At 38.3% G+C, this 12,938-nt stretch overlaps 1 protein-coding gene across 2 annotated transcripts in view; it reads left to right on the top strand.

Annotated features, from left to right (window-relative positions):
• Window positions 1–11,394: 11,394 nt before the first annotated feature.
• Window positions 11,395–12,938, top strand: part of SLCO1C1 (solute carrier organic anion transporter family member 1C1) — a 61,839-nt gene continuing 60,295 nt past the window's right edge. Inside the window, exons 1-2 of one of the 2 annotated variants that reach the window (XM_007454598.1) lie at window positions 11,395–11,651; window positions 11,769–11,838. In XM_007454598.1, the coding sequence (XP_007454660.1) occupies window positions 11,555–11,651; window positions 11,769–11,838 (167 nt within the window). In that variant the 5' untranslated portion in view covers window positions 11,395–11,554. Of the gene's footprint in view, window positions 11,839–12,938 lie in introns of both variants that reach the window. The other variant, XM_007454599.1, reaches the window with a different exon arrangement.

Here is a 12,938-nt window from a genome sequence, read left to right as displayed (position 1 = left end):
CGCCCTTCACAATTTGATTTAAAAACGGAGTATTTCATTATGTTTCAGTAGAGAATTGCATGCGGAAATATGGTCAAGAAGGATTTTTTGGCTTAACTTATGTGGAACCCAAACATCAAAGCGATTCACATAACCATGCTGGTGTAAATGATTTTCAACACTTTATTTGGATATTTTGAGTATATTGGCTATCTCCCACGTGGTATAACGTTGATCGTTCTCAATTATTGTTTTGATTTGATCACTATCAACTTCAATTGGTCTACCAGATCGTGGAGCAACATCCAGCAAGAAATTCCTGGCACGAAACATCGCAAACCACTTATGACAAGTTTGATCTTCTCCATATACTGCACAAATCTTTTTGTGTGTTTCAGTTACGTTTTACCTGCCTTAAAATAATAAAGCAGAGTATGCCAAAAATGTTGCTTTTTTTCTTCTATCTTCAATATTAAAATGGCTACACAAAAATACACCAAGTTTGATGTCTTTTTTTAAATGCATGCTTGTATGACAGCTGTCACATACAATCTAAAAAAATTGTTTCAAATGAAGTTAAAGACAATTAAGTGCTGCTAAATCCATCTTATGGAAAAGACCGAATGAACCTTTTGGCCTACCCGATACATCCCAGAAGTTCTTCTACAGGGGTGAGAGTTCTGAGCCTTACATCAGGCTCCATAGTCTGGGTGTCTGGCAATGGGGAGGAGGTACTCCCAGAGCATTTGGCTTTGAAGGCCAGTGGGGCTTGATTGCAGGAACTTCACAGGACTGGGGGAAACAGAGACTCCACTCTTGGAGGGCGCACACAAGGTCTCACACACACTGAGACTTAGAGCAAAAGCAGTGACTTTATAGGAACTGGGCCAGACCTACATGCTGGTCTTGGATGGTCTCTTGGGAAGGAGGGGGCAGCTGTGACTCACCCTGGGGACATGGATACTGGTGGCAGAGGTATAGGGGAATGTTCATCTGCATCGACTCTCACTGGGGGCTGATATCTTGCTTGGGTCATTAGCACTAAGACTTGGCCCCACCCAACAGCCTGTAGGCTCCAGTGCTGAGAGGCCAAACAACCATCAGGGTGGGAACATAGCACAGCTCATCAGCAGACAGAATGCCTAAAGATTCCTGAACCCATGGCTGCCTCTAGACATGCCTCTTGACCCAGCCCTGCCCACCAGAGGGTCAAGACCCAGTTCCACACAGTAGTGGGCAAACAGGCCCCTCCCACCAGGAAGCTTGCACAGGCTCTAGAACAGCCTCACCCACTAGGGCAGCAGAAACAGAAGCAAGAAAACTATGATTAAGCAGCCTGCAGAAATGAGTCTGCGAATACAGGTCAGAACCTACCCTGGGACCAGCTGGTCCCTGGCCCTTGAGTGATGAGAGGGGAGTATAATTCTGGGGTATATAGGGCATCCCCTACAGAGGACCACTTCTCCAAGGTCGAGAAAATGACTAACCTACCACATACATAAAAGTACAAATAGAAATTTAGACAAAATGAAATGGCAGAGGGATAAGTTCCAGAAAAGGAACAAGATAAAACCCCAAAAGAACAACTAAATGAAGTGGAGATAGGCAGTATTCCCAAGAAAGAGTTCAGAGTAATGAACACAAAGAGGATTCAAGAACTCTGGAAAACAATGGATGCACAGAGTGAGAAATTACAAGAAATCATTAACAAAGAGTTAGAAAATATAAAGAACAACCAGAGTTGAACAATACAATAACTGAAATGAAAAATATTCTAGAAGGAATAAACAGCAGAATAAATGAGGCAAAAGAATGTATCAGTGAGCTGGAAGACAGATTGGTGGAAATCAGTACTGCAGAACAGAATAAAGAAAAAAGAATGAAAAGAAATGTAGACAGTTTGAGAGACCTCTGGGACAACAGCAAACACACTAACATTTGCATAATAGGGGCCCCAGAAGGAGAAGAGAGAGAAAAGGGCCTGAGAAAATATTTGAAGAGATAATAGCCCCAAATCTCCCTAACATGGGAAAGGAAAGAGTCACCCATATCAAGGAAGTGCAGAGTCCCATACAGGATTAACCCAAAGAGGAACATGTCAAGACACATAGTAATCAAGTTGACAAAAATTAAAGGTAAAGAGAAAATATTAAAAGCAACAAGGGAAAAGCAACAAATAACATACATGGGAACTCCCATAAGGCTATCTGCTGATTTTTCAGCAGAAACTCTGCAGGCCAGGAGGGAGTGGCACAATATATTTAAAGTGATGAAAAGGAAAAACCTACAACCAAGGATGTTCTTCCCAGCAAGGCATGCATTCAGATTTGATGGAGAAATCAAAAGCCTTACAGATAAGCAAAAGCTTAAAGATTTCAACCACCAAACCAGCTTTACAAAAAATGTTAAAGGAACTTCTCTAGGAGGAAGAGAAAAGGTCACAACTAGAAACAAGAATATTACAAAATAGGAAAGCTCACCAGTAAAGACAAACATACAGTAAAGGTAGGAAATCATCCACACAAAACTAATAGGAAGATTAAAAGACAAAAGTAATGAAATCATCTGTATGCTCAATAAGCAGTTAAGGGATATGCAAAACAGTTAGATGTAAAATATGATATCAAAATCAGTTATTGTGAGAAGAGGAGAGTACTAATGCAGGATATTTAAAATGCATTTGAAATTAAAAGATCAGCAACTTCAAACAATAATGTGTGTGTATACATATACATATACATATATATATGGACTGCTATATAAAAACCTCATGGTAACAGCAAACCAAAAATCTAAAACAGATGTACACACAAAAAAGAAAAAGGAATACAAACACAACACTAAACATAGTCATCAAATCACAAGAAATGAGAACAAAAGAGGAAAGGAAAAAAAGACCTACAGAAACAAATCCGAAACAATTTAAAAAATGGGAATAAAAACATACATATCGATAATTACCTTAAACAGATTAAATGCTCCACCGAAAAGACATAGATTGAATGGATAAACAAAAAAGTTCCTACTGTATAGGGAACTATAGTCAATATCTTGTGATAAAACATAATGGAAAAGAATATAAAAAAGAATATATATACGTAACTGAATCACTTTGCTGTACAGCAAAAATTAACACAACACTGTAAATCAACTATACTTCAATTTAAAATTTTTTTCTTAAATAAAATAAAATAACTCCCCCCCAAAGGGAGAAAAAAAGACTGAATGGATACAAAAACAAGACCCATATATATGCTGTCTACAAGGACTCACTTCATATCTAGGGACATGTACAGACTGAAAGTGAGGGGATGGAAAAAGGTATTCCATGCAAATGGAAATCAAAAGAAAGCTGGAGTAGCAATACTCACAGGACACACAATACAGACTTTAAAATAAAGACTGTGACAAGAGACAAAGAAGGACACTATATAATGATCAAGAGCTCAATCCAACAAGAAGATGTAACAATTGTAAATATATATGTACCAAACACAGGAGTACTTCAATATATAAGGCAAACGTTAATAGACATAAAAGGAGAAATTGACAGTAACACAATATTATTGGAGGACTTTAACACTTCACTTTTATCAATGGACAGATCATTCAGACAAAAAATCAATAGGGAAATACAGGCCTTAAATGACCATTAGACCAGATGTACTTGATATTTATAGAGCATTCAATCTGAAAGCAGCAGAATACACATTCTTTTCATGTGCATGTGGAATATTCTCTAGGATAGATTACATGCTGGGCTGCAAAGTAAGCCCTGGCAAATTTAAGAAAACTGAAATTATATCAAGCATCTTTTCCTTCCACAATGCTATGAGGCTAGAAATCAACTACAAGAAAAAAAACTGCAATAAAACAAACAAACACGTGGAGGCTAAACAATATACGCTACTAAACAAAGGATGACTGAAGAAACCAAACAGGAAATAAAAAAAATACCTAGAGACAAATGAAAATGAAAACACAATGATCCAAAACCTATGGGATGCAGCAAAAGCAGTTCTAAGAGGGAAGTTTATAGCAGTACAAGATTGCCACAGGAAACGAAAAATCCAAAAAGCAACCTAATCTTACACCTAAAGCAACTAGAGAGAAAGAAGAACAAACCAAACCCAAAGTCAGTAGAAGAAATCATAAAGATGAGAGTAGAAATAAATGAAATAGAGACTAATAAAATAATAGAAAACATCAATGAAACTCAAAGCTGGTTCTTTGAAAAGATAAATGTAACTGATAAACCTTTAGCCAGATTCATCAAGAAAAAAAGGGAGAGGGCCCAAAACACTAAATTCAGAAATGAAAAATGAGAATTTAAAACCGACACCAAAGAAATATGAAGGACCATAAGAGACTACTACAAGCAAATATACACCAATAAAATGGACAACCTAGGGCTTTCCCTGGTGGCACAGTGGTTGAGAGTCAGCCTGCTAATGCAGGAGACACAGGTTCGAGCCCTGGTCTGGGAAGATCCCACATGCCATGGAGCAACTAGGCCCGTGAGCCACAACTACTGAGTCTGCGCATCTGGAGCCTGTGCTCCGCAACAAGAGAGACCACAAAAGTGAGAGGCCCACGCAGCACGATGAAGAGCGGCCCCCACTTGCCACAACTAGCGAAAGCCCTCGCACAGAAACGAAGACCCAACACAGCAAAATAAATTAATTAACTCCTACCCCCAACATCTTCTTTAAAAAAAAAAAAAAGGACAACCTAGAAGAAATGGAAAATTCTTAGAAAGATGTAATCTCCCAAGACTGAACCAGGAAGAAATAGAAAATATAAACAGACCAATTACAAGCACTGAAATTGAATCTATGATTTAAAAACTCCCAAGAAACAAAAGTCTAGGATCAGAGGCTTTATAGATAAATTCTACCAAATATGTATAGAAGAGTAACACCTATTATTCTGGAACTACTCCAAAAAACTGCACAGGAAGGAAAACTTTTGAACTCATTCTATGAGGCCACCATCACCCTGATACCAAAACCATACAAAAATACCACAAAAAAAGAAAAATACAGGCCAATATCACTGATGAACATAGATGCAACATTCCTCAAAAAAATACTAGCAAACCGAATCCAACAATACATTAAACAGATCATATGCCATCATCAAGTAGGATCATATGCCATGATAATATGCAAGGATTCTTCAATATCTGGAGATCAATCAATGTGATACACCACATTAACAAACTGAAGAATAAAAACCATACGATCATCTCAATGGATGCAGACAAAGCATTTCAAAAATTCAACATCCATTTATGATAAAACCTCTTCAGAAAGTTGGCATAGAGGGAACATACCTCAAAAGGCCATAAATGATAAAAACACAGCCACCATCATACTCAAGAGTGTAAAGCTGAAAGCATTTCTTCTAAGATCAGGAATAAGACAAGGATGTCCACTCTCACCACTTTTATTCAACACAGTTTTGCAAGTCCTAGCCATAGCAATCGTAGAAGAAGAAAGAAAAGGAATAGACATTGGAAAAGAAAAGTAAAACAGTCACCATTTGCAGATGACATAATACTCTACATAGAAAATCCTAAAGTCACCACAAGAAAACTACTAGAACTAATCAATGAATTTGGTAAATTTGCAGGATACAAAATTAATGCACAGAAATCTCTTGCATTCCTATACACTAACAACAAAAGATCAGAAAGAGAAATTAAGGAAAAAATCCCATTTACCATCAAAATAAAAAGAATAAAATAATTAGGAATAAGCCTACCTCAGGAGGCAAAAGACCTGTACTCTGTAAACTGTAATTCACTGATGAAAAAAACTGAAGATAAAAAACAAACGCTTGAGAGGGTTTGGAGAAAAGGGAACCTTCCTACGCTGTTGGTGGGAGTGTAAATTGGGGCAGCCACTATGGAAAACAGTAAGCATGTCTCAGAAAACTAAAAACAGAGTTAGCATATGATACAGCAATCCCACTCCTGGGCATATATCCAGACAAAATTATAATTTGAAAAGATACATGCACCCTTATGTTCATAGCAACACTATTTACAATAGCCAAGAGATGGAAACAACCTAAATGTCCATCGACATGAATGGATAAAAATGTGGTACATATATACAGTGGAATACTACTCAGCCATAAAAAAGAACAAAATAATGCCATTCGCAGCAGCATGGATGGACCCAGAGATTATCATACTAAGTGAAGTAAGTCAGAAAGAGAAAGACAAATACAATAACACTTATATGTGGAATCTAAAATATGACACAAATGCACTTATCTATGAAACAGACTCACAGATGTAGAGAACAGACTTGTGGTTGCCAAAGGGAGGGGGGGACGTGGGAGAGGGATGGATTGGGAGTTTGGGATTTGCAGATGTAAGCTATTATGCACAGAATGGATAAACAACAAGATTCTATAAAGATCCTGTGTATATAGCACAGGAAACTATATTCAATATCCTGTGATAAACCATAATGGAAAAGAATGTGAAAAAGAATATATATATATATATATATATAAATATATAACTGAATCACTTTGTTGTACAGCAGAAATTTTTTTGTTGTTAGAATTAATATAATGATTGTTTATATGCCCATACAGTACCTGATACCTAGGTAAGCACTTGATGAATTTTAAATCTCTCTTAGGGTTTCCAAAGGGGAAGGGAGCAGGAAGGGATAAATTCAGAGTTTGGGATTAACAGATACACACTACTACATATTAATATAAAATACACAAACAACAGGATTTACTGTATAACACAGGGAACTATATTCAATATCTTATAATAACCTATAACAGAAAGGAATCTGAAAAATAATATGTATGTGTATACAAATAACTGACTCACTCTGCTGTACACCTGAAACCAATACAACACTGTAAGTCAACTGTATCCCATGTGGTATGTGGTATGTGGTAATTACAGAAAGTGCTTAAGAAGGGAAAGGTTTGTGTGTAATGAAGTAGTGAGAAAAGATTTTGCAAAGATATGGGACTTTAAGAAGGAAAAGATAAGCTCAATATCAATGCACTTTTTATTTTTATTTTTTGCGGTATGTGGGCCTCTCACTGCTGTGGATTCTCCTGTTGCGGAGCACAGGCTCCGGACATGCAAGCTCAGTGGCCATGGCTCACGGGCCCAGCCGCTCCACGGCATGTGGGATCTTCCCGGACCAGGGCACGAACCAGTGTCCTCTGCATCGGCAGGTGGACTCTCAACCACAGTGCCACCAGGGAAGCCCTCAATGCACTTTTTAAATAGGTCTTTAAAATAAGTGAGAACCCCGGTTGCTAGACATTGACACTCTCTCATAAATAGGCCAATGTAGCTTTGTGAAGGAAAAAGGCAGGTCTGGAGAGTGTAGTGTAGAGCCTAAAAGGCTGTGCTTTGAATCTACAGATTCAATGCAATCCCTATCAAATTACCAATGGTATGTTTTACAAAACTAGAACAAAAAGTTTTAAATTTGTATGGAAACACAAAAGACCCCGAATAGCCAAAGTAATCTTGAGAAAAAGAAAAATGGAGCTGGAGGAATCAGGCACCCTGACTTCAGACTATACTACAAAGCTACAGTCATGAGAACAGTATAGTACTGGCACAAAAACAGACATATAGATCAATGGAACAGGATAGGAAGTCCAGAAGTAAACCCATGCACCTATGGTCAACTAATCTATGACGAAGGAGACAAGAATATACGATGGAGAAAAGATAGTCTCTTCAACAGGTGGTGCTGGAAAACTGGACAGCTACATATAAAATAATAAAGTTAGGACATTCTCTAAGACGATACAAAAAAATACACTCAAAATAGAATAAAGACCTAGGTGTTAGACCAGATACTATAAAACTCCTAGAGGAAAACAGGCAGAACACACTTTGACATAAATCACAGCAATATCTTTTTGGATCCATATCCTAGAGTAATGTCAATAAAAAATAAATAAATAAATGGCACCTAATTAAACTTAAAATCTTTTGCACAGCAAAGGAAACCATAAACAAAATGAAAAGGCAACCCATAGAATGGGAGAAAATATTTGCAAACAATGAGACCAAGAGATTAATTTCCAAAATGTACAAAGAGCTCATACAGCTCAACATCAAAAAAAACAAACAACCCAATTAAAGAATGGGTAGAAGATGTAAACAGTCTCCAAAGAACACATACAGATGGCCAACAGACACATGAAAGAATGCTCAACATCACTAATTATTAGAGAAATGCAATCAAGACTACAATGAGATATCACCTCATACAAGTCAGAATGGTCATCTCCAAAAAGTCTACAAATAACAAATGCTAGAGAGGGTGTGGAGAAAAACGAACCCTCCTACATTCATGGTGGGAATGTAAATTCGTATAGCCACTGTGGAGAACAGTATGGGGGCTCCTTAAAAAACTAAAAATAGAGTTACCATATGATCCAGTGATCCCACTCCTGGGCATATATCCAGACAAAACTATAATTAGAAAAGATACATGCACCCCTATGTTCACAGCAGCACTATTTACAATAACCAAGACATGGAAACAACCTGAATGTCCATCGACAGATGAATGGATAAAGGTGTGGTACATATGTACAATGGAATACTACTCAGCCATAAAAAAGAACAAAATAATGTCATTTGCAGCAACATGAGTGGGCCTAGAGATTATACTAAGTGAAGTAAGTCAGACAGAGAAAGACAAATATTCTAAGATATAACTTATATGTGGAATCTAAAAAATAGTACCAGTAAACTTATTTACAAAACGAAACAGACACACAGGCACAGTAAACAAACTTATGGTTACCAAAGGGGGAAGGGGGGAGGGATAAACTGGGAATATGGGATTAATAGATACACACTACCATAAATAAAATAAACAATAAGGATTTACTGTACAGCACAGGGAACTATATTCAATATATTTTAATAAACTATTATGGAAAGAATCCAAAAAGTATGTGTCTGTGTATATATATATATATATATATATATATATATATATGAATGTTATTCTGCCAAAAAAAAAGAAAAGAAAAAGAAGAAAATCCTACCTTTTGTGACAACATGGATGGAGCTTGAGGGCATTATGCTAAGGGAAGTAAGTCAGACAGGGAAAGACAAATACTGTATGATCTCACTTAAGTGTGGAATCTAAAATATATATATATATATATATATATATATATATATATATATATATATATATATATATATATATACACACATATAGTTATAGTTATTTGGTTATATATATAACCAAATAACTATACATATAACCAAATAACTATGCTTCAATAAAAATAAATAAATAAATAAAATGATTGTGTGATCCTCACCTCAGATAAGGAAGCAAATGAGAATGAGTGCTATGGGTTGAATTGTATCCCCCCAAAAGCATGTACTGAAATCCTAGGCCCCTGTATCAATGGATGTGCCCTTATTTGGAACCAAAGACTTTGCAGATGTAATCAAGTTAAGATGAGGTCCTAATTCAATATGACTGGTTTCCTTTTAAGAACAGGAGAAGACAGAGGCACACAAGGAGAAGATGACCATGTGGCAATGGAGGCAGAGACTGAAGTGATGAACCTATAAGCCAAGGAATGCCAACAATTGGCAGCAAACGCCAGAAGGCAGAAGAGCCAAGGAAGGATTCTCTGCAGGTTTCAGAGGGAGCACGGCTCTGCCCACACTTTGATTTTGGACTTCCCTCCAGAACTGAGATAATAAAGTTCTGTTGTTTTAAGCCAGCCAGTTTGTGGTACTTTGTTACACAACCCTAGAAAATTTATTCATGTGTGGTTAACTCATTTATGGTTGATTTCACACCACAGGGGCAGAGTTGAGTGACTGTGACAGAGATGGGCCTGCAAAACCTAAGCTATTTATTATTTGACCTTTTACGGGAAGTCTGCTGAACACTGGTCTATAGTATGAAAGTAGGATATAATCCAGTGCAAGGCTGTTTATGAGAAACTCTGAATATCATGTATAAAATAAGTATGATGTGCATTCAAAATAGAAACATGAACCGTGGACTGAAGAGGTCAGAAAAGGAATCATGTTAGAGAGTGAATTTGAGCAAGTTAGGAATAGACCAAATTACACTCTCGGGGTAAAATTGCACTCCGTGTTGAGAAAAACTAGGCCTTTTGTGCTTTTTGGCTGGTAAACAGTGTCTCCCCTTCAATGTACCAATGGCTACCTGTCAGACACATTGAAAAGTCTAAGACCTGTTATGATGTTTGCTCACTATTTCTTTTTTTTCGTTTTTTTTTTTTTTTTTTGTGGTACTTGGGCCTCTCACTGTTGTGGCCTCTCCTGTTGTGGAGCACAGGCTCCAGACGCGCAGGCTCAGCAGCCATGGCTCACGGGCCCAGCAGCTCCGCGGCATGTGGGATCTTCCCGGACCGGGGCATGAACCCGTGTCCCCTGCATTGGCAGGTGGACTCTCAACCACTGCGCCACCAGGGAAGCCCTGCTCAGTATTTCTGATGGCAAAGGTTGGCTGATGGATAAAATAAAGTATTTGGTCTTTTAGACTCCAGATACACAGTTGCTTCATTAAAAGATCTCTTTATTTTCCTTGTATCTTTCTTTTTCTTTTATAGTAAAATGTCTTATAATAGTATTTGACTATTAATTAATGATCCTGACCATTATGTGAACTGAAATTATATGTGTAATGATGATAACTTTGTCATTTAGTACTTTGTTATTCGAAATGTATGTTTGAGTACATAATATAATTCTTAAACCACCTTGTGAATGTGTTGGGGTTTTTTTAACAAAAATTCTGCTCACCAACGAAGAAATTGAGACCGTAAAGTGACCAGGCCATAGTCACAGCCATGTAAGAAAATGGTGGACCTTGGATGATTCTGGAAGCAAATTCATTTATTAGTATAAACCACATGCAAGCTAGTACTGCTCAAAATCCTCTAAAATGGCCGTCTCGAAAAAAGAATTTATTAGAATTGTAGAATGTCTTAGTACAAGGAGCTCTCTTTTCTTAGAATTTATGTAGAATGAACTGAATGCCAAAATTTCAATGTTTTTCTTTCTTTTTCTACTTTTAAGATTCACAGAAATTGTGGGTGTAAGCAACTGATCATATCTCTTTGAGAATTAATCCTCTCTAGAAAGAACTCTGAAGAGCCTTGGTCCTCACCAGATCTGTGGTCCCGGCAGATTCTAGAAAGAATCCCAATGGGAAAAGAAACCATACAGAGATTTTAGTCCATGAGCTTTTTTTTTTTTTTTTTTTTTTTAAAGAATTCCAGTGATGTCCTCAAGGAGAGGCTGGCTTAAAAACTTCTTGGAAGGAGAAGGAGAGATCTTTGTTACAAACTTCCGTCCCTCCTCCTGCTTCTGTTCCCTTACCCTCTGCCCCCTGCAGAGTTGTGTTTTCTGGGAATCAGCAAGTAAGATCACAAGTGGTCTTTTCTTTTTTCACTCTCTCCCATAAAGAAAGCTTTATCACGTGCAGCCTTAAACTTGCAGCAAATTGCAAAGAAATGGCTCAAAGGCATCAGCTCTTTCTGTGCCCTGGGAGCTGAGATGCACGTCAGTGGCTTTGCCAGCGTGGCCTGTTCCCTGCAGACTGCCAGAGAAAAGAGGCCAAGAGGAAAGAGAAAAGAGAAGAGATTGGCCAAGGGTGAGACCATGCCCTACATCTTTTCTTTCCCCTGATCTGCTCTGTGTCCAACCAGGCTCTCCCCACCTGATAAAACTGCTCAAATCTGCGGTAGGATCCACCTGCTTCCTCTTTCAGTCTGTGGAGTGTGGTCCAGCCTCTTGCTGGGCACACTGAGAGGAACTGGCTGTCTGATCTCCACCTCCAGGTAAGATCTGGTTCTCTGCTTTCGTATTTTGTGATGATCACATCAGAGTCTCACAGGAGAGAAGTCCAAGAACCCTTATGTTCTGCACTGCACGTGTCTTATCCATAACACTTCTCATGAAACTTGTAGGGGCCCTTGTAAGGATGGTGGAAATGGGAGAGGATACTGGTTAAAGAAGTCAGATAAACTCAGACCTGGGTTCAAATTGTGATTCTGATGCTTGTTTTATGGGTTGTTTTGGACAAGTCACTTCACTGCTCTGAGTCATATGATTTTCTATAAAATGAGAATGATAATGCCAACCTTGTTGAGTTGTTTTAAGGATTAGCACAAAGTATATAAATCATCTGGCACATAAACAGTACTTATTAAATCTGCATCTGACACAATTACTTGCAGTGAGGCGATCAGCTTCCTAACAACACATACTCCTTAGAAAGTACCATGAGGTTATTTTCCCTCCTGAAGGGAGAGATCCTGATGTCCACAAGACAAGCTAGTGCAGAGGTTTTCCTCATGCGAGATGACCAAGACAAGACAGCAATGGGAGTGGCTGCCTTTCTGACTTTCTCTTTGGGGTCTGTGGAGGCTGACTGCTGGATGGAGTCTGTTACGGGATCAGGGCATGGAGGTCATGGTATTTGCACGATCCAACTACAACCTTCCTAGTGCACCTGTACTCTTTAAAGACTGGAGGACTGCCTTCCAAACCCCTGTGAACAGAGAATTCCATTTTTTGGAACTGAAATGAAGAGAAACTGGCTGATTTTTCTCTGGCCTCCAGAGTAAGTAATACTCCAACCCAGGGTGTTGGAGGAAAACTTTGCGGAAATCTGTTAAAGTGGTGAGAGAACAAGTAAGGATTCGACAAATGCAAATCCTGCTAAATAACTGCGTTCACTCTACTTCTGCAATTGCTAATGGGGGGGGAGGGAGAGAGGGAGAGAGCTGTTAAAGTGGTGAGAGAACAAGTAAGGATTCGACAAATGCAAATCCTGCTAAATAACTGCGTTCACTCTACTTCTGCAATTGCTAATGGGGGGGGAGGGAGAGAGGGAGAGAGAGAGAGAGAGAGAGAGAGAGAGAGAGAGAGAGAGCCC

Source organism: Lipotes vexillifer, unplaced genomic scaffold, assembly GCF_000442215.2.
Source record: "Lipotes vexillifer unplaced genomic scaffold, Lipotes_vexillifer_v1.1 scaffold559, whole genome shotgun sequence".
Lineage (NCBI taxonomy): Eukaryota > Metazoa > Chordata > Mammalia > Artiodactyla > Lipotidae > Lipotes > Lipotes vexillifer.
The sequence above is the reverse complement of the archived record's forward strand: the minus strand, read 5'-3'. Positions and strand labels throughout refer to the sequence as shown.